Below are 22,846 nucleotides of genomic sequence, written 5' to 3'. Positions count from 1 at the left end.
TATGTGACTGAGTGATATTTCCATTGAAAGCAGCTCACATTATTCTGCTTGTAAAGACATGACTGCAGGGTTTTCGCTGTCCATTCAACTTTCAGTGTGCCACGGTTGAAAAGGTACGCCTTTAAAAAGGTCTGAGAGGAGTTAATTTGGTTACCCATGATTTATGTGAGCTCGACCACACCTACTGCTATATTAGTGCTTCTGGCCATTAAAACCTGACTGTCTGCTGGTCCACAGGCACATAAATTCTGTACTTGTGCTTGAAAAAATGAGGCATTAATTGAAGCTGACTGCTGACTGTAGTAAGTGAACTGTTAGCAGTAATGTGTTGTTCAAGTCTGGACTGCAATGTGCATGCCTGAAGTCATTTTCACTGTAGAGTAGCACACTCATTATCTTTTGACAAGAACATTGTTAAGAGAAAAGAATGACCTCAACCTCTTGCTTCTGGACCAACCAGTCATTTTCCTGATCCTGCAGACTGCATCTCAATTCCAAGTAAGTACAGAAGGAAAATAGTTTTGCTCCACAGTTAGCACATTTTATTGTCCAAATTCCAACTATATCTGCTACCTGCCTCATTAATGTCCAAGCATCAGACATTAAATCGGGCAGTGGCTGCTGAGTAATGCCTCACTTACTTCACAGCTGACTGCTTTTCTTCTTTCTCATCCCTTTCCTCTTCAAAAGAATATCCTGTCCCCAATGCATGTAAATGTCAGAGGTTGCTGTCATTGCAGACAATGTGGCAACCTGACAGATTGATATCTGCGACTTGGTGTGTGTGTGTGTGTGTGTGTGTGTGTGTGTGTGTGTGTGTGTGTGTGTGTGTGTGTGTGTGTGTGTGTGTGTGTGTGTGCTTATGTGCCTTGAAGGGTTTGAGTGAAAAACAAAGGTGGGGGGGTCAGGGAGAAAGGAAATGTTCAGAAATGGCAGACACTTTCAGCCCATGAGTCACTACACTCAGCGGGTAGCACACACACATGCTGTCATCATGAGTCAAATCACTGCAGTTACAGCCTGGACCATCTGCAAATAAACAATTTTTATGCCATGAAAAAAAATTCCGTTATAGCAGAAAATTAATTTGCGCTTAGATTTTGCTGTAAAAAAAACCCCAAATGATCTGTATGAGTAAAGTCAGTAATATATCTCTATCAAAATATTTTGAACTGTAAGGAAATAAATTTGGGATATTGAATTTGCATATACGTTTGCTAGTCACAAAACTACAGTCAGCAGGTTGCAAGCTTAGTTCAGCATATAGAAAACAGCTTGCCTTTGAGCAAAACTACAAAAAAAAGGGAAAAATCTACTTAGTTAAATCTGTTTCACAAAGAAATGACTAAAATGTCAGAATTTGCTTTTATGCTTCACATTAATTGTGATCAGGCTTGTTGATGTTAATGTAATGTGCTACTGGCTTCATATTTGCCATGCAAAGGCACCAACTATTCCATAGTTAGCATCAGTCAGTCAGACTACAGATAGTTATAGCAGAGAATATTGTTAATTTATACTGCACATAATAGATCACATAAATCATGAATTAGAGTTCCAATTGGTTGTTCCTCATCATCTCTGCATCATCACTCTGCACACACACACATGCACGTGCATTATAAATTGACCATTGAGAGGAGAGCTCACTGCATTAGAGAAGATCAATGTGCACTTGGGCTCTGCAGCAGGGCATGACACTCCTATCTGGTTCTCAATGTCACATGCTAAAAAGGCCAAACCGCTTACACATGACAGCATGTCAGCATTATCCCTATTTTCACCCCATGCCCTTTTGGTGTGTCTCATTTACTGATTTTGTAGCAGTGATACCATTACAACGGAGCTGCTCTACTCATAATTAAGCTGCACTGGTGGGTCTCCATGGGCCACCAGCATTCAACTATGTGAATGTAGTTGTAAAACTTTATGTAAATGATATTTCTTTAGTCATATATTGTATGTATGTATCAACCTTGCAAATAACACTATGGGATTTCTTTTTATTTAAAGTTATATTTCGTTGGTATTTTTATCTTAGTAGTGTCTGTCTGCTGCCATCCTCTTGGGGCACATAGAACCAACCATGAATGAAAATATAAAACTTTCTCAAATCTTTTTTTTAACCAAGTGAAAACAGTATGGAGGTTGGGGTGATGGATGGGTCAACAAAATGCTGGAAAAGCATTGTCCTCTACTCTTAACCAAGAAAAATTTAAAAACCCATAGTATGATCTTTCCAATCCTCATAGCTGTCATTTATAATTGTCAAAATTAATTCAACCTTAATTAACAGAGTGCAAACTAGTTACATAAATTACAAACTAGTATGTGCATTCAAAGCAGTTGTGGGATACTTCGTGTGTGTGGGCCCTGCACTTTGTTTTCTACACTCACTGAAACAGAAGCTCCTTGTCATTTTAATCTCAATTAGCTTGGAGTAAATGGGTTCTAATTTTTTTAATTTAAGGTTATTTTTGTTATATCATGGGTAGTAGTGTTTACTGATTGGAAGGTTTGTGGATTGGTGACTGGCTCGTCCTGTTCATGTACCAACTTACTCTTGGCCAAATTGAAGCTGAACTCCAAGTAGCCCCTGATGCATATATACACCATGTAAATAGCACTTCTTTGCTGTAATGCTACAATATTTTACTGTTTTAAGAATCCACCATGATCCATCAAAGACCAGCAGGTGCCTTGGGAATATGGTGGGAGCACATAAAGTTCTCATGGCAGCCTGAAAGTACCCATATAACTCTATATAATGTATGTAATCTATAATCTATATAATCTATCTATATAATAAGAACAGACATGACATCTGTAGACTGACAATTTCAATATTCCTAAAACTACTATTTAGCTAATTTGACTCATCTCAATATTAAAATCAATCTAAATAGTACAATCAATATGCAAGAATTTGCATGCAATTTTATGCAATGCTATAAAATTTTCATTTTTGTGCATTTTTGTATAATTTCCAAAAAAAAAAATCCAATTCAAGAAAAGAATGACATGTTATTCTTATGACTAAATATCAAAATGGATTCAATTTGAACCAAACACAATGTGAGGTTTAAAGTATAGTGAGCAAAGAGCTAAGGGAGCTGACATTGAGCAATGACCAAACAGATGACATCAAAGATACAATCAGTTAAGATGACCTTTCCCTGACAGATGGCAGGTTACAGTCCACATCAATGTGTCAAGAGCTCAGTGACTCGAAAAGACCTCAGTGGCAAACTGCTGCTCATTTGAACTGAAAGGGACCTGCAGAGGTGTGTTGGTCACCTATAAGTGATGCTTCTGGACACATAGGAGGGAGTGTATTTATAGAACCACAAGAAACAAAGCTTCTGGTTCACAAGCAAAATTGCAAAATGTTAGGGAAGAAAACCCTACAAATGCATATCAGGTTACAAAGCCACAATCTGTTCCATGTTTATGATGAGAGAGATGATGTGCTTTCCTGAGAAAACCACATAAGAAGACCACACATCTTGAACTCCTGCCCTACACCAAGGACACATGTCACCACATTAAGCCTGGCTTGATTTAGAACTTTTTTATAGTGTAAGTTGACAGAGAGGTGAAATTGGCTCCAGGGATCACTGGCACTTACATGTACGTGTGTGTGTGTGTGTGTGTGTGTGTGTGTGTGTGTGTGTGTGTGTGTGTGTGTGTGTACACTGAGATTAGAGGTCATACAGTGGGGCAAAAAAGTATTTAGTCAGCCACCGATTGTGCAAGTTCCCCCACTTAAAATGATGACAGAGGTCAGTAATTTGCACCAGAGGTACACTTCAACTGTGAGAGACAGAATGTGAAAAAAAAATCCATGAATTCACATGGTAGGATTTGTAAAGAATTTATACGTAAATCAGGGTGGAAAATAAGTATTTGGTCACCTCAAACAAGGAAAATCTCTGGCTCTCACAGACCTGTAACGTCTTCTGTAAGAAGCTTTTCTGTCCCCCACTCGTATGAATGGCACCTGTTTGAACTCATCATCTGTATAAAAGACACCTGTCCACAGCCTCAAACAGTCAGACTCCAAACTCCGCCATGGCCAAGACCAAAGAGCTTTCGAAGGACACCAGGAAAAGTATTGTAGACCTGCACCAGACTGGGAAGAGTGAATCTACAATAGACAGCAGAGGATTGGGAGAATGTCATGTGGTCAGATGAAACCAAAGTAGAACCTTTTGGTATAAACTCAACTCGTCGTGTTTGGAGGAAGAAGAATACTGAGTTGCATCCCAAGAACACCATACCTACTGTGAAGCATGGGGGTGGAAACATCATGCTATGGGGCTGTTTTTCTGCCAAGGGGACAGGACGACTGATCCGTATTAAGGACAGAATGAATGGGGCCATGTATCGTGAGATTTTGAGCCAAAACCTCCTTCCATCAGTGAGAACTTTGAAGATGAAACGAAGCTGGGTTTTCCAACATGACAATGATCCAAAACACACCGCCCGGGCAACAAAGGAGTGGCTCCGTAAGAAGCATTTGAAAGTCCTGGAGTGGCCTAGCCAGTCTCCAGACCTCAACCCCATAGAAAATCTGTGGCGGGAGTTGAAAGTCCGTGTTGCTCGGCGACAGCCACAAAACATCACTGCTCTCGAGAAGATCTGCATGGAGGAATGGGCCAAAATACCAGCTACTGTGTGTGCAAACCTGGTAAAGACCTATAGTAAACGTTTGACCTCTGTTATTGCCAACAAAGGTTATGTTACAAAGTATTGAGTTGTATTTTTGTTATTGACCAAATACTTATTTTCCACCCTGATTTACGAATAAATTCTTTACAAATCCTACCATGTGGATTCATGGATTTTTCTTTCACATTCTGTCTCTCACAGTTGAAGTGTACCTCTGGTGCAAATTACTGACCTCTGTCATCACTTTAAGTGGGGGAACTTGCACAATCGGTGGCTGACTAAATACTTTTTTGCCCCACTGTAACTTGTGAGGTGAAGCCAGGGTTAATGACTCTATAATGATGGCGGAGAGTGACAGAGAAATTTAAATCTACTGTGCTGGAATAAAATATAAATAGTAGACAATAGGAATAAATGACAAACAGGAGAAATATATAAAGTCAAGAGGGATATACAAAATAAGAAAAATATATACAAACAACTATTGCTTTGGTTTAATAAATGCACAAAAATATGTGTTCATGTGCTTGTTCATTCAATTAGCCTGCAAGTGTTACTTAAAATGCTTATAGGTCTTCTACAATCACAACTCTCGCCAGTTTCTTATTAACATTACAAGTACTGCATTACGTACTATAATAAACATGCATACACTTTTTCCCCGTGAGTTTCCGACATACGCGTGCCACAGACTTTACATTCAGAGTGAGTGGCCCAAAAGAAAACCATTGCAAACTGAAGCAAAGAAAAAGGAAACCCAAACAGTATCTGTGCTGGGGCCATAAAGGTCGTAGTCTTAGTCTGTTCTTGCAGTCAACTGGTCTCCCTTAGTTTTTGCTTCAGTATTTACTCATTATCCAAAAAGTACCTTTCATATTAGTTTTTAAACTACACATTAAATCACAAATTAGTAATCCATCACAAAACATGAAGATGCAAGCTCTTTTGGTTGTGTACAAACTGACACTTCTGTTTACTGCCATCTTTACTGTGTTAGAAATGCACATTAATTGGAGTTATCATTTGTACCTGACTTATGGGTGGCTGTAGCTCAGGAGGTAGAACAGGTCACCTACTGATCGGAAGGTCAGTGGTTCAATCCCTGGCTCCTCTAGTCTGCATGTCAAGTATCCTTGGGCAAGATACTAACCCTAACTTGCTCTCCGATGCATCCATCGGAGTATGAATGTCGTTAGAAAGCACGAAGTGTAGATAAAGTGCTTGTGAGAATGGGTGTGATTGGGTGAATGAGGCATGTTGTATAGAGTGCTTTGAGTACTCCGTGAGAGTAGAAAAGCGCTATATAAGAATCAGTCCATTTACCATTACTTAGCATCATTCATTATCTTTCAGAGGGATGTTTTTAGTCACTCCAATGATTAGGATTTCACATAATAATGGATTGGATTTATATAGCGCTTTTCAAGGCACCCAAAGCGCTTTACAATACCACTATTCATTCACTCTCACATTCACACACTGGTGGAGGCAAGCTACGGTTGTAGCCACAGCTGCCCTGGGGCAGACTGACATCCCACAGATGTTCAATTGGATTGCCATCCAAGGAAATTGGAGGCCAAGTCAACACCTCAAATGTGTTGTTGTGCTCCTCAAACCATTCCTGAACCATTGTTGCTTTGTGGCAGGGGGCATTGTTCTGCTGAAAGACGCCACAGTCATCAGGGAATATCATTTACATGAAAGTGTTTGGTCTGCAACAATTCTTATATCCACATGGATGGCAGGATCCAAGGTTTCTTGTTAGAACACTGCACACAAGTTAAGTGAAGCACGCACATCCAGCTATCTAGATGATGTAAAAGAAAACGTGATGCATCAGACCATCAGGTCACCGTCTGGCATTGCTCCATGGTCCAGTTCTGGTGCTCACATGTTCATTGTTGGCACTTTCAGGAGTGGACAAGGGTGTGCATGGGCAATATGATTAGTCTGTAGCCCATATCCAGCTTGAGCTACAGTAGTCCATCTGTTGGATTGAACCATATGGACCAGCCTTCACTGCATCAGTGAGGTTTGGCAATCCATGACCCTGTCGCTGGTTCACCAGTGTTCCTTCCTTGGACTACTTTAGATCGATACTGACTACTGCAGATTGGAAACACCCAACAAGAGCTACAGTTTTGGTGATGCTCTGACCCAGTTATCTAACGATTAATTTTGCCATTGTCAAATCTGCAAAAAAAACTTACAATAATCCTTATTTCCTGCTTCTAACACATCAAATTTGTGGACAGAATGATGCTTCCTAATATATTCCACCCACTAACAGCTGCAATGATGAAGAGATAATCAGTGATTGTTGTATATAATACTTTTCTTGTCTTACTTACCACTCAAAGTTTTTATGACTAGAAGTCACATTTCACCACGTGTTCATTCAGTGCTTAGTTCTACACATTTTATCTGCTTCACAACCAAAGCCAGTGTAGACTCACCAAGTAGCCTAACATGCTTCATTTAACTCTTGGACATCTCAGTCAGCATCGGTGACAACCCCAACCCTGGGCAATCCCACTTTGCATTTTTCATTTTTATTGCATTGTTGTCTCTGAGTCCTGGCAACCAGGGAAAAAAGAAAAATATAATTCTAACTGACACACAACAAGAACTTTTTCCTCAAAAAGAGAAGTCTGTTTTGCTTTTCTCCAATAGAGGTTTAAGGTTAGGGTTGCCAATACCACCTATGATGACTTGAATCAATTGAAAATATTTGTCAGTACTGTCAAATAAAACCAGAAGGCTTTAAGATAGTAATGGAGTTAAATAAGATTAAGACTAAATAAGTTTCAAAGATTTCAAAGGGACTCCGGAGGCAGCCAACAGGTATCGACAGGCCAAGCGGAATGTGGCTCGGGCAGTGGCTGAAGCAAAAACTCGGGTGTGGGAGGATTTCGTAGAGGCCATGGAAAAAGACTTTCGGACTGCCTCGAAGAGATTCTGGCAAACCGTCAGACGTCTCAGGAGGGGAAAGCGGTGCTCTACCTGCACTGTGTATAGTGCTGGCGGAGCGCTGCTGACGTCGACTGAGAAAATTGTCAGGCGGTGGAAGGAATACTTCGAGGACCTCCTTAATCCCACTGACACGTCTTCCGAGGAGGAAGCAGAGTCTGGGGATGAGGGGAATGACCCGCCAATTTCCGGGGGCGAGGTCACTGAGGCAGTTAAACAACTCCTTGGTGGCAGAGCCCCTGGTGTTGATGAGATCCGCCCCGAGTTCCTGAAGGCTCTGGACGTTGTAGGGCTGTCCTGGTTGACACGCCTCTGCAGTGTTGCGTGGAGATCAGGGGCAGTACCTGTGGACTGGCAGACCGGGGTGGTGGTCCCCATCTTTAAGAAAGGGGACCGGAGGGTGTGTTCCAACTACAGGGGGATCACACTCCTCAGCCTCCCTGGGAAAGTCTATGCCAGGGTGCTGGAAAGGAGAGTTCGTCCGTCAGTCGAACCTCGGATACAGGAAGAACAATGCGGTTTTCGTCCTGGTCGCGGAACACTGGACCAGCTCTTTATCCTCTCCAGGATACTTGAGGGTGCATGGGAGTTTGCCCAACCAGTCTACATGTGTTTTGTGGACATGGAGAAGGCATTCGACCGTGTCCCTCGGGGTGTCCTGTGGGAGGTGTTGCGGGAATATGGGGTGTCTGGCCCATTGCTACGGGCCATTCGATCCCTATACAACCGTTGCAAGAGCTTGGTTCGCATTGCCGGCAATAAGTCGGACTCGTTCCCGGTGGGTGATGGGCTCCGCCAGGGCTGCCCTTTGTCTCCGGTTCTGTTCATAATTTTTATGGACAGGATTTCTAGGCGCAGCCAAGTGGCGGAGGGCTTTCGCTTTGGTGGCCTCAGAATCTCATCTCTGATTTTTGCAGATGATGTGGTTCTGTTGGCTTCATCGGGTGAGGGCCTCCAGCTCGCACTGGAACGGTTCGCAGCCGAGTGTGAAGCAGCGGGAATGAGGATCAGCACCTCCAAATCTGAGGCCATGGTTCTCAGCCGGAAAAGGGTGGAGTGCCCACTCCGGGTCGGGGATGAGTTCCTGCCCCAAGTGGAGGAGTTCAAGTATCTCGGGGTCTTGTTCGCGAGTGATGGGAGAAGGGAGCCGGAGATCGACAGACGGATTGGGGCTGCAGCTCCAGTAATGCGAACGCTGCACCGGTCCGTCGTGGTGAAGAGGGAGCTGAGTGTAAAAGCGAAGCTCTCAATTTACCGGTCGATCTACGTCCCTACCCTCACCTATGGCCACGAGCTGTGGGTAGTGACCGAAAGAACGAGATCGCGGATACAAGCGGCAGAAATGAGCTTCCTCCGAAGGGTGGCTGGCCTCTCCCTTAGAGATAGGGTGAGAAGTTCGGCCATCCGGGAGGGGCTCAGAGTAGAGCAGCTGCTGCTCCACATCGAAAGGAGCCAGCTGAGGTGGTTCGGGCATCTGACAAGGATGCCCCCTGGGCGCCTCCTGGGTGAGGTGTTCCAGGCATGTCCCACCGGGAGGAGGCCCTGGGGCAGACCCAGGACACGCTGGAGAGATTATATCTCTCGGCTGGCCTGGGAACGCCTTGGTATTCCCCCGGATAAGCTGGAGGAGGTGGCTGGGGAGAGGGAGGTCTGGGCCTCTTTGCTTAGGCTGCTGCCCCCACGACCCGGCCCCGGACAAAGCGGATGAGGATGGATGGATGGATGGATGGATGGATGGATGGATGGATGGATGGATGGATGGATGGATGGATGGATGGAGTTTCAAAGATGCAATGAGTCGAGTAAGACAAAATGTTAAGGTTGTGGGTTGTGCCATATTATATCCGTTGTTAGACCTTAAATGAGGTTAGCCAGCTCAGGAAGCCCAGGCACCCTCATCTACTACAACAGCAAAATCCCAGTTATTTATGGTACACAGAACATTCCCCAAGGAGCTCAAACACTCCCATCTGAATTAGACTGGAACATTTCAGCACTCCTATGTGCACGCACCCTCTTCTATTCAACACTTTCATCATCCCACTCCACGGCATCCCCCTGTTTATTATCCCTTTCCTCACACTGCCCCCACAGCTGTCATTTCTGTAATCATCACAGATCGCGTTGACTTCTTTACCAGCGCCCTCTGCAAAAGCTTCACCCTTTCACCCATTCATCATCATTTGTCCATCTATTTAGGCGGCTGTGCCATATGTCTCTCTTTTCCTCTGCTGAGGCTTGTCAGACTTGTGAAGTAGCAGCTTACAGAGCTTAGTTTTACAAAGACCCATCACCACCTACTTTATCCCCTGCCTGATGATTCTTCTTAAACCTTAACCCACATGCACACAAGCACCCCAGCCCTGTGTCTAATGACTCTTGGTAAAAAGCACAGTAATCTAGTCTCCAAATACCAACATTGGTGATTCAAAGCTTTGACACATAGCTGAAATGACTGTATTTAGTCTGCGTAGAAGAGGAATCAGCAGGACAAAAAACATATTCCTGTCAGAACATATTGTTTACAAGTAAACTGAGGGATGAAAGCAGGACAAGACAGTTTAGTTGCTCATGAGGATGCATTTCTTTTTTTTTTTTATTTAGCCCTAGACTCTGGAATAACCTGCCACTTGATCTTTGTTCTGCAGAGTCTATACAGTCTTTTAAATCCTGTCTTAAAAAATCACTTTTTTTACTTTGGCTTCTAATTTGAGTTCAGTTCGAGTCCCACAACGTTTTTTACATTGCGCTCTATTATTCTATTTGTTTGATTTTGTTTGTTGTATTTATTTTTATTGATGCATGGTTTTATCTTGTTTGTTTAAACTAACGTAAAAAGCAAGTCAACCTCAGTAAACCTGTTTTTTTTATGTGCAACAGAAATAAAATTTGCGCTGACCTATTTTTGCCAGTGGAATATTCACTATTGTATGGAGTAGGATTAAATTTTTTACAGTTTTTCATGTTCCCCAGAGGATAAACCCACATACTTGTGTTGATTCCCTCAGTTTTCATTTAGTCCCACGATGGGGTTGACATGTTTTGTTTCAAGTGAAATGAGAACTTTATACATTTCAATTTAAGTTTGTTCATGGTACAAAAAGGATGCATTTATCTAAACTTCAATACAGCACTAACTTTAGTACTTTTAATTTATCAACCAAAATAATGCAATAAGTACTGGATGAGATTACATTTAACATTACATTTACACAGACATTCATGATCTCAGTATGATGAGTCTCCTGACTTTAACGAGCCCCTTACTTCTCCTCTGACTGACATTGACATATTTAGTTTTTAGTGAAATATTTTAATACTTGGGGAAAAAAGCAGCTAAAAAAATTTAAATGTAGCTGTTCATTTTTCAAGTCAGGTCAGCTTTATTTATATAGCACATTTAAAAGACATCAAGTATCGGCCAAAGTGCATTTGTGATTCAAATATCAACTACTACTACAATGATCACATTTTGAGCAGATGTTCAGATTACCAAAACATATTTCACCAGAGTTTGGTGGATTAGCACAATCAGTTCCTGAACTAAATTCAGACTGTGTCCGTATCCCAACATTTACATAAGGCTAGATCTATGCATAGATTCAGTCCTCAAACTTAAATTTCATTATTACTTCTGGAAATAATGTGTACAAATATGTAGTGGTACATTACAACAACACAAGCAAAAAAAAAGTTGTTCATATTAGTACATTTCTTTAATTTAATGGCTCTCACAGTGCCTCAGAATGTTTTTGGGTAATGTACTGAACCCCAGTGAGGCATCTAATATTCCATTTGTCTGACAGATAAAAAGTGTTGTATGCATGGCAGTTATATAGCACAGTCTTACTCACTACTTAAAGCACTTCTAGCCACACATTTCACTGATAATTTACATAGCACTTTTATATGTACTATACCTTGTACCTTGTGTTCATGCAACCAACCAACAGAATAGCCGTTTACACTCATGTCTTAGGACTATTGGAGGGAGCCGGCGGAAACTCACAGAGCCACACAAAAATACCCCAGCTGACAAGGAGATTCAAACCTAGAACAATTTTTCTGTGAGATGACAGTTGTAACTACTGTGCCACCGTGCTGCCCGAATCTGTTTGGATTTATTGTCTGTTTGGATTTAGAGCATTCTGATAGCTTTAAGCATAAGACACCTACCATTCATTAAAAGGGTCATTTGTTGCATGTGTTCTTACTTCCTGTTTTCTCTTAGGTTTTTACACTAATAAGTATTTTTTATTTTATTTTTTATTGTCATTGTCAAAGAACAATGAAATTGCGTTTGGGGCTTCCGTACAACCCGTAAAAACAAACAAAAAACAAATACCCCTTAAAACCCAAGTGTAAATATTTATTTAAAAATATTTAAAAATACATTTTTATGCAACTGCAGCATATATCTAAAAAATATGTTGTCATTGGCAGGACTTTTTATTAAATTAAAAGCAGATACATGGAACAGGAAAAAATATCGTATCGGCAGCAGTGTGTATACACTGTGTTCAGTTCACTGTGGCTGCCGTGTGTGTGTGTGTGTGTGTGTGTGTGTGTGTGTGTGTGTGTGTGTGTGTGTGTGTGTGTGTGTGTGTGTGTGCGTGTGTGCGTGCGTGTGTGCGTGCGTGCGTGTGTGTGTGTGTAAGAGCACATGCCCATATGGTGAGCAAAGAGTGGAAATCACAGTTTCTGTCTATGTGTAAACACCAGGGGCAGCACTGAAACCATTAAACTGAGCAAACCAGAACACGAACGTCAGACTTCCCATGTCTGTTTCTCATCTGTGCTATCTCTCACACTGCTTACCTTAATGCAAAAGAGGTTGGTTTAAAAAGGGTGGCAAAAATACTTTTAATTTTCAAGCCAAGATTGTTTAGAAATCCATTAAGTCCTCAGAAAAGAAGAACATGATCTTCCAATGAAGCTGTTTTTCTTTGCGTCATCAGATGCAAACTTTCTTCCCCATGCCCACCAATTAAGGATTAATTTTTCAATGCATTTGAGAGAAACGCTTGAAAAGCAGCAGGTAACATCTATAGAAATGAATTGCTGCAACAATTTTCAGATAATGTGCAGTATATTTTAAATCCAATTGATTTGTCTTTTGGATCTTACCGTTATCTCGAGAACTGGTGATTTCAGACAAAAAGATCGCTGTGAGAGAACAAAGTGAGCTTTTCAAAGTTGGCTATTTCTCAAGAGCTGAATTTACTAATTCAGCTGAATGACAAAGAGATTGACTGTCTGACAAGAGAAGAGGTGCTACAGTAAAACTGTGAGTCCAGAGAGAAACTATTGTCTAGACTAAGAATGCTATTTGTTCTTCACATATTCTGTTCTATTCTATTCTTAGCAACAGTGGGAAGGAATAACCTATAAACCTATATAAATATTTATTCACAGAAAGAGAACTCTGATAAAACCAGGCTTAGGGAGATGCAGCACAGTTGAATTGTGAGAAGAAAGAGAAGCAGGAAAAAATAAAGTGAGAATTAAGAGAAAAGCGCAAAACACAAATTACAAGAGAGAAAAGTTAATGATATGCAGTAGCAGGTATACATAAATGCATCTGGACTAAAAAGGGGTAGGTGGAGAAGAAAGGAAGGAACAGCTCGTCCTGCTTTCACACCTCAGTCTAGGAAGGCCCACAGCAACTTATAGTAACATATTGCTCAGGGTCACCTGCACTATAAAGCTTTATTTTAGGCCATCTGTTTCTTGAACCCAAATAGGGAGCTGGTTCCATGGGGGAGTAGCCTGATAGCTAAAGATTGTGCCTTCTTTCTTGCAAACTCTGGGAACCAGATGTAAGCCTACAATCGGAGATAAAATACTCTACTTGGATTATATGATATTTAGAGGTTTTTAAGATATGACGATCATTCAGGGTTAGGTGTTCTATTGACTAGCTTAGGAATGGTAGCTGCATCCAGTAACAACTCATAGACGAGAAATGAACTTGGTGCACTACAGGGAGTGCAGAATTATTAGGCAAATGAGTATTTTGTCCACATCATCCTCTTCATGCATGTTGTCTTACTCCAAGCTGTATAGGCTCGAAAGCCTACTACCAATTAAGCATATTAGGTAATGTGCATCTCTGTAATGAGAAGGGGTGTGGTCTAATGACATCAACACCCTATATCAGGTGTGCATAATTATTAGGCAACTTCCTTTCCTTTGGCAAAATGGATCAAAAGAAGGACTTGACAGGCTCAGACAAGTCAAAAATAGTGAGATATCTTGCAGAGGGATGCAGCAGTCTCAAAATTGCAAAGCTTCTGAAGCATGATCATCGAACAATCAAGCGTTTCATTCAAAATAGTCAACAGGGTCGCAAGAAGCGTGTGGAAAAACCAAGGCGCAAAATAACTGCCCATGAACTGAGAAAAGTCAAGCGTGCAGCTGCCAAGATGCCACTTGCCACCAGTTTGGCCATATTTCAGAGCTGCAACATCACTGGAGTGCCCAAAAGCACAAGGTGTGCAATATTTAGAGACATGGCCAAGGTAAGAAAGGCTGAAAGACGACCACCACTGAACAAGACACACAAGCTGAAACGTCAAGACTGGGCCAAGAAATATCTCAAGACTGATTTTTCTAAGGTTTTATGGACTGATGAAATGAGAGTGAGTCTTGATGGGCCAGATGGATGGGCCCGTGGCTGGATTAGTAAAGGGCAGAGAGCTCCAGTACGACTCAGACGCCAGCAAGGTGGAGGTGGAGTACTGGTTTGGGCTGGTATCATCAAAGATGAGCTTGTGGGGCCTTTTTGGGTTGAGGATGGAGTCAAGCTCAACTCCCAGTCCTACTGCCAGTTTCTGGAAAACACCTTCTTCAAGCAGTGGTATAGGAAGAAGTCTGCATCCTTCAAGAAAAACGTGATTTTCATGCAGGACAATGCTCCATCACACGCGTCCTAGTACTCCACAGCGTGGCTGGCAAGAAAGGGTATAAAAGAAGAAAAACTAATGACATGGCCTCCTTGTTCACCTGATCTGAACCCCATTGAGAACCTGTGGTCCATCATCAAATGTGAGATTTACAAGGAGGGAAAACAGTACACCTCTCTGAACAGTGTCTGGGAGGCTGTGGTTGCTGCTGCACGCAATGTTGATGGTGAACAGATCAAAACACTGACAGAATCCATGGATGGCAGGCTTTTGAGTGTCCTTGCAAAGAAAGGTGGCTATATCGGTCGCTGATTTGTTTTTGTTTTGTTTTTGAATGTCAGAAATGTATATTTGTGAATGTGGAGATGTTATATTGGTTTCACTGGTAAAAATAAATAATTGAAATGGGTATATATTTGTTTTTTGTTAAGTTGCCTAATAATTATGCACAGTAATAGTCACCTGCACACACAGATATCCCCCTAAAATAGCTAAAACTAAAAACAAACTAAAAACTACTTCCAAAAAGATTCAGCTTTGATATTAATGAGTTTTTTGGGTTCATTGAGAACATGGTTGTTGTTCAATAATAAAATTATTCCTCAAAAATAAACTTGCCTAATAATTCTGCACTCTCTGTAGTGTACCCATAGAGTATGAAGACATCTAAAGTCCTTTCAGTTTCAACTGCATCTTTTAGTGGTGAATGCTAATTTTTGGTAGCTAAGTTAGTCACTTTTCTATCAAGGCTCTTCTTGCCTCTTGTCTTTGTGTTAGCTTGTTTCTAGTGCAATGATATGGAGGTCTCCTGACGTGTTCTAGTAATTACAAAACAAGGAACATTCCTTGCAAAAGCATATGAAGTATTTAATTCAATGCATCTGTTCTTCTGGAATCCATTGGCACTAGGACCCCTGTATGTAGGGTTTGTTTGTTTTTTTAACTAAATAAGCAACCCAAATAACAGTTTGTTGTTAGTTGATGCACAGATCGCTGGTGGCATATTATGTGTTGGACATTTTTGCCCTGAGGCTCCTGAAATAATATTTGGGTCATGCAAGGGACAGACAACAGCAGCACATAAAAGTGTCATATCAGTTTTCTGTTTACAGCTGTGCTTCTGTTAGATAATCACATCTGCCCACCTATTCTTCCTGTCTGTGAACAATTTAAGTGTGCTCACAGTACACAGCTAATCAAACAATCCTAGCCACAGTGGATTTGTGCAGCACATCTGCTGTTCCTGCTGTGTTGAGACAATTCCCACTGAAAACAATAATGCCTCAGCTGCAGAAATGAGGAAGAGTATAACCAATTCAATGGTCAGTATTGCTACATGCTCCAGTGAATGAGCTCATGTGGAAACAGCCCCCACTGGAAGTAATGGGAAATCTGAAATTCATCAGTTTCAATTGATTGTTGTAATGGATTAGGGCAAAATGGACACGACCCCTACCGCGGCACCAATTTATCATCAAAAAGGCGATTTCACTCACTTAACTGGAATGGTGCAAAACATATGGCAGCTGTTTATTTTTTACCCTAAAACATACAAAAGATTTGTGCCCTATGAATGCATTTGATATTTATTAGATGAGGTCCTAAGTTGGAGAATGAAGATGTCTTAGATACTCTGCCATAAGCTAATGCTGCAGCATTTCTCTTGTAATCAGTTTTAGAGTAAAACTGTAACATTGTCTCTTAGACTTTGCAATAAAATGTCTGCATGTAGAAATCATAAGTCAGGTTGCAACAAACTCTAAGGGAACTCTACTAATGGTAGGTTAATTTACAATTATTTTATCATTAAAGGCTGGAACTATAACAAAAACATATCTTTTCATTAATTTCAGCTGGTATCAATACTCAACAGTTTTGTTTTTATTTACCATCTCTGTAGTCCTACTAGGGTTTTATTTTTTTAGTTTGTTTATTTTTCTGTGTTCATAGGCAGGTTGACATATACTTATGCTCTCGAGGCATTGGATTTTAGGAAATACAAGCTTCTCAGGGTGGAAGATTTTTTTAGTTAGTCAGTATTATTGTTTAATATTTAAATTATAACAACTATAATATCTCCAGATATCCGCAAAAGCACCTTTATTCTCTGACCCACAAGGCAACCTCTGGGGCCTTTGTGCCAAAAACTGCAGTTCTTCTAATGGGCATTTGATGTCAGTTTCAAGAGCAAGTCAGTCCCCATAGATGCCCATGTTAAACTGCACAACTAAAATAGCATTAAAAAGCATGTATACAGCCTGGTAAAAGAAACCATTTTGGTAAATGGAATGATTCTTATATAGCGCTTCTCTAAATGGTAATGGCCTGTATTTGTATAGCGCTTTACTTAGTCCCTGTGGACCCCAAAGCACTTTACACTACATTCAGTCATCCACCCATTCACACACATTGTAACCACAGTTGCCCTGGGGCACACTGACATAGGTGAGGCTGCCAGACACTGGCGCCACTGGGCTCTCTGACCACCACCAGTAGGCAACAGGTCAAGTGTCTTGCCCAACGACATAACGACCAAGACTGTCGGAGCTGAAGCTCGAACCGGCAACCTTCCGATTACAAGACGAACTGCCAACTCTTGAGCCACGATCGCCTGTACTCTCCTAGAGCACTCAAAATCCTTTATACAACATGCCGCATTCACATTTTTTATGCTTAAGTTTTATACTTAACTCTATTATCTATCTTAACTTTATTAGGAAATAATACTTTGACTAATACTTTGGCTTGCTGTGAAAAATTTGTGCACTTATTAGCATTACATTTTTTGTCTCTGTGTTGCACCTGTATAGTTTATGGATTGCTTACTAACCAAGCTAGCTAGTTTTAGCTCAAGTCCACCCTGTCATCCAAATATTGTCACTTCTTGTTCCTGAAAACCAATAAACACAACTGCAAGTCCATCATTGTTATCAGCCCGTACTCAGAGCCAGTGTCAGAATACGCACTGTATATGAGTACAGAGACCAGAACTCTAGAGTTGTCTAGTCTCTGTGCTGTAATGTGATCTGAAACATGACTGAAACTATCCTACGTATCATGCAAGTTAAACAAAAAATGTCTGAAGCTGGTCAAAAAGGATTTTTTCAAGAATCTTAGTAAACACAAAATGCACACAATTTTAAGTGAAAGTGTTTATTATTGAAGGGGGGAAAAATCCAAACCTACATGACCCTATGTGAAAAAGTGTTTGCCCCCTAAACCTAATAACTGGTTGGGACCGCCAGGACTTAAAAAGCCAGTCCAAAGTCTTCATTTTGTTTTTATTAAGAGGTGGACTTGCTGGTGTGTTTTGAATCATTGTCCTGCTGCAGAACTAGGTCATGAACAGACTGAACAGTGCCATTCTTCTTCAAGATGTTTTGGTAGACAGCACAATCCATAGTTCGATTTACCACAGCAAGTCTTCCAGGTCCTGAGGCAGCAAAAGAGCCTCAGATCTCACTACCATCACCATATTTTACTATTGGTATGATGTTCCTTTTCTGAAATGCTGTGTGGGAGTCAAATCTTTTTGGCTCTTTTTGGGGGAGGGGTTGGCTAATGTGAGATGAGCCTTCATGTTGTTTCTGGTCAGGACTGGTTTTCTCCTTGAACCCATGGATGACATTTTTGCCCAGACTCTTTCTTATTGTTGAATCATGAACTCTGACCTTAACTGAGAAATCTGAAGCCTGCAGTCCTTTATTGTTGTTCTGGGTTCTTTTGTGACCTCCTGGTTTGAGTGCCATTGGAGTAATTTTGGTAGGCCGGTCACTTATTGGAAGCTTCACTGCTGTTCTTTTTTTCTGTTTTGTGTATAATGACTCTCACTGTGGTTCAATAGAGTCCCAAAGCCTTAGAAACATCTTTGTAACCCTTTTCAGACTGACAGATGTCGGTGACTTTATTTCTCAGGTATTCTTTAAAGCGTGATATGAAGTGTTGCTTTTTGACGTCTTTTAGCCTGTTTTATTTTGTCAGACATGTTCTATTTAAGTGATTTCTTGACTCAGCAGGTCAGGCCTGAATGTGTTTAATGAAACTGAGCTCAGCTTTCCAAAGCATGTGGTTAATCACAGTTAATTCATGATTTAACAAGAGGGGCAATTACTTTTTCACACACGAGCAGTAGGCTTGGATAACTTTTCTGAATTCATCAATGAATTCATCATTTAAAAAATGCATTTTGTGTTTACTCAGGTTACCTTTGTCTAATAATAAGAATTTGTTTGATGATCTGAAACATATAAGTGTGAAAAATATGCAAAACACTATGAGGAGGCAAACACTTTTTCACACCACTGTATATACATATACATATGCGATGATCATTAACAGAAGATAATATTCACCTCCTTTTCTTTTTTTCTTTTTTAAGACAGTACGAGAGGTATTTGGTAATAATAAGTTATAAGTTATTTTGTACTTCTGTCCAGCGCTTTGGTCAATGTTGCTGTTGTAAATAAATGTGCTATATAAATAAAACAAACTTGAACTTTGAACCTTTCCCCCTCCTCACTCCATTCATCCCAGACTGAACAGAAATGAGCATCCTCACATTAACCACACCCACTCACATTTACACCTCCCCTCTTTTCTTCACCAGCTCTGTGTTGTCTTGTTGTTTGTCTAAGTATTTAAATCCTGTGATGTACCACTCTAAATGTATTCCTTAAAATACTGCTCACAAAAAAGAGAAACAAAACTGCTGTCAGATCCCTCAATAGATGGTGGAGACCAAAAAGTGAAACAAAGTTTAGAATGTCTGACTTACATTACGTTTGTAGATACAAAAAAACAAGTGAATGAAAATGTTTCCACTGCATTAAAGGTGCAAGCATTAAAAAGCAGGTATTGCTGGTTAAGATAGCTGTAACTGACCTTATATTGACAACTCTTTTATCACCAAACTGCTTTACTGCAAAAAGCAGCTTTCAGGACAATTAGGTATCGAATGGAAATGTCCCAAAAAACACAGACGCAAGAAAAAAAGCCAAGCAGTAAGATGGTTTTCCCCTGACTTCAGCAGTCAGGGTGTATAGAGCTAACGTTGACCATTTCTCCTCAAGCACATTAGCCACATCAGTCAGGACCTGAGAGATCAGCACCCTGTAATCCACAGGCATCCATCTCGTTCAAACTGCAGCCAATGCACCTGATTTCAAGGCTTTTCAAGGGATTTTTAGCAGGGATTATAGGCTGCATGGGAAAGAAGAGGGGGCTCAATGAACCCAACTGTTAGAGACAATAGAACGAAGATTAAAGAAAGTTATAGTATTGCTTATCAATTTTACACAATTCTACATAAATTTTCCTCCTCTCCTTTCATCTCTGTGTCCTCAGTGTTGACTTCTTCAGTGTCACTGCATATTACACACTAAGTTGTGGGTTCATTCCCTCTGCAAATAGATGGCAGAACCAGCCCAGTTCTCAACTGCTGTGAGATTATTGCAAACTCTAGATTGATTTCTCAAACTTATCATTACAGTATCAAGAATATTAAAAGATAAGAAAACTAGCTAAGACAGTAGAATAGGTAACTTCAGCTAAGTTAACATGATACAGCTAGCTAACACCCATAGTGTATAGGAGACTATCTAGAGGTTATAGTGATAAAATAGAGTAAATTAACTCAATGAAGTGTGGAATTACAGTGCCTGTGTCATTTTATTGACTGCTGCAGCTGTCTACCATAATCATTATCAAAATGATCATTATCTGTGTTTATATGTTTAACATTTCAGAAATCACTCAAAGAAAATTCTGAAGTGGAGTACAGACTGAAGGGAAAGCCCCTACCACCTAAAAAACATACCAAATATAATAATATAATTATATATTATATATTATTATATTATATATCATATATAATAATTCATTAAAAATGGTGGAACATTTATGCCGGCTCTGTCCAACACTAAACTAAAATAATAAATAACAGATAAAAACAGTGTTGCCCTTAAAGCAAAATTTTTAAAGCAGTTTCCATCCTCTAATGTAAACCATGACTGGAAAGGCTTGTCATGAGTAGTTAGTGTAAAAGAGGATAAAACACACTTGACTGCTTGTCTACTAAGCTTTTACATATTACAGAGCCCGACTGACTGGTTTTAGCTTATCACAGCTACACCATTGTTAAGTCAAATGTCAGCCAGCAAAAAACAAGAATTTGTAGTACAGGCATTAGGTAATTTGTTTAGTCAAATGCAAAATACAAAAAATAAAGAAATATTTTTGAAATATTTATCATGTCTATATTAATGTAATGTCATATAACTGTATTAAAATGAATCCAAAATATGCTAATATGGATAAAGAATTTTCTAAACTTATAAACTGGTGTCAGAGCTTTTACATTCTTTTATTATTTAAAAGAAAAAAATCAGAGCTTTTAGGAAAATATCTAAATTTAAGTGTTTTGAGTTAGCACTCATTTTTTAAAGACTGCTTGAATAACATTTAAAGTAAACCAGAGACTACGCAAAATTCAGAGGTAGCAGTGAAGCAAGGAAGAAGTAAAAGAAACAAAAATGAAAAAAAAAGTCTAAACTAAAAGCTTTCCAAGGTCATTTTCTTCTTCTCATTAAAATACATGAAAGAGGGTGTGAGGACTTACCTGAGGTGTTCAGACAGATGTTGTGTTGTTCTTTTTTTCTGCCAGGAGCAGGCTGCTTCAGTGTGACACAAGGTATAATGCCAACAGCACAGCTTCAGCATCCTTTGTATCACTATCCTCACTGACAGCCTCCTCAGCACACACACACTGTAGTAAGAGCATCGCCCCTCCTCCCTTTCTCTCTTCATTTCCCCTTCTCTCTCTCTCTCTCTCTCTCTCTGTTCAACTAAATCCGTCCACTCTCATTTCATCAGCAGAAGATGAAATGGTGAGGTCACAAGTGCTGCCAAAGTGAGCTATTTAAGTCAACCTAAATACAATTCACCATGCAAAGTATTTGTACTCCACTGTATCTCAGATACAAATGTTGCCTTTTTTTTCCTACTACATTTACATCTCAGTTAATGTATTGATGGATACATCTTATATGTAATCAAATGATACGTTTTTGCATAGTTATATAGACTACATTAGATTTTTCTTGCCACAACCTTATTTTGGAATTGCCATTCCAAATTGTTTATTCTGTTTTTAAAGCACTACAGAACTATATGAAATAGTTACTGAATAAAATGCATATTTATTGACACATAACTATTAACAATACAATCATGTCACGTGACATCACATACAAGCAAATTCCATGTTGTCATTTTTTTCATCTATTTGCTTTTAGTCCTTTTAGTCTTTCACTGGTATTTATTATCTTTTTCTATTTTTTGCTTGTTGGTGTCGTTAAAATTAGTCTGTAACTTAATTGTATTGGTCTTACTTGCTTTATAAAGAAAGCTTAATATATAATAGTAGTAGTAAAATATATTTTATATTGTACTGCTACTTCTACAGGAACTGAATGTTTTTCCTTTTTGTTTTATGGATTTTAAAACCACTCCCATCCATTAAAATTTTCTTCTTATTCATGCACTGCAAAAAGCTTACATTAATGTACCATATGGGAATATTTTCTAATAGGTCTATTTTTAGTGCTTTCTTATCCCTCAAGCAAAACAGCTGCACTTATTATGTGCAATACAATGCAAATCCAATAGGCTTTCTGCACTGTGCAATTAGGGCCCATAATGATTATGTAATTCTATTATTCCGCAAAGGTAGCCCAGAGATAACCTTAAGCAATTTTCTAGGCTAGTCACTGGAACAACAAAGCCAAACGCTGTTATTGTAATTCACCCTAATATGTGAAATGCACCTTGGGGTCGCAGTAGTGAAATAAGGCTCACTGTGAGTGAAGCCACTTTGATTTACTGAATTATGGTTGGTGAATCCCACAGATCTGCTTTCTGTCATCTAAAAGTTCAGCTTAATCTGAACAGCTGCCAGTCATTCAAACTGTGCAAAAGGCTGACCCGCCATTGCCCTCTTGTGGCTCTTTCATTGTACAGTGAGTTATCTGCCAATGGCGTTCCCCTCTCTGATGCCCTGTAATAACACTATATTACAGACTTAATTGACCATAAATTTCCCTGGTTTAGAGAATTGCTCAAAATTATAACTTAATTCAAGCTTGAAAAAAAGTGCCACAACAGGGTTTTTGTAAACCACAAGATTTGAGCAAAGTGTCATGCAACAAAAAATGGGCATTTGAGTTGGGCTTACATTTATTAAAGAATAAAAAGTCTTTTCTTAGTCTTCACATTTCAGATTTTTGCATCCTCATACAAACACA

At 39.9% G+C, this 22,846-nt stretch overlaps 1 protein-coding gene across 3 annotated transcripts in view; it reads right to left on the bottom strand.

Annotated features, from left to right (window-relative positions):
* rph3aa (rabphilin 3A homolog (mouse), a) overlaps window positions 1-21,321 on the bottom strand; it is a 50,013-nt gene extending 28,692 nt beyond the window's left edge. For all 3 annotated transcript variants that reach the window (XM_085414534.1, XM_085414536.1, XM_085414535.1), the window contains exon 1: window positions 21,163-21,321. In XM_085414534.1, the coding sequence (XP_085270660.1) occupies window positions 21,163-21,263 (101 nt within the window). In that variant the 5' untranslated portion in view covers window positions 21,264-21,321. The remainder of the gene's footprint in view (window positions 1-21,162) is intronic.
* Window positions 21,322-22,846: the final 1,525 nt, after the last annotated feature.

The sequence above is a fragment of the Rhamphochromis longiceps genome, linkage group LG7 (assembly GCF_057381845.1).
Source record: "Rhamphochromis longiceps isolate RC_006_pf linkage group LG7, R_longiceps_female_GT1.1, whole genome shotgun sequence".
Classification (NCBI taxonomy): Eukaryota; Metazoa; Chordata; class Actinopteri; order Cichliformes; family Cichlidae; genus Rhamphochromis; species Rhamphochromis longiceps.
This window is presented reverse-complemented; position numbering and strand designations above follow the sequence as displayed.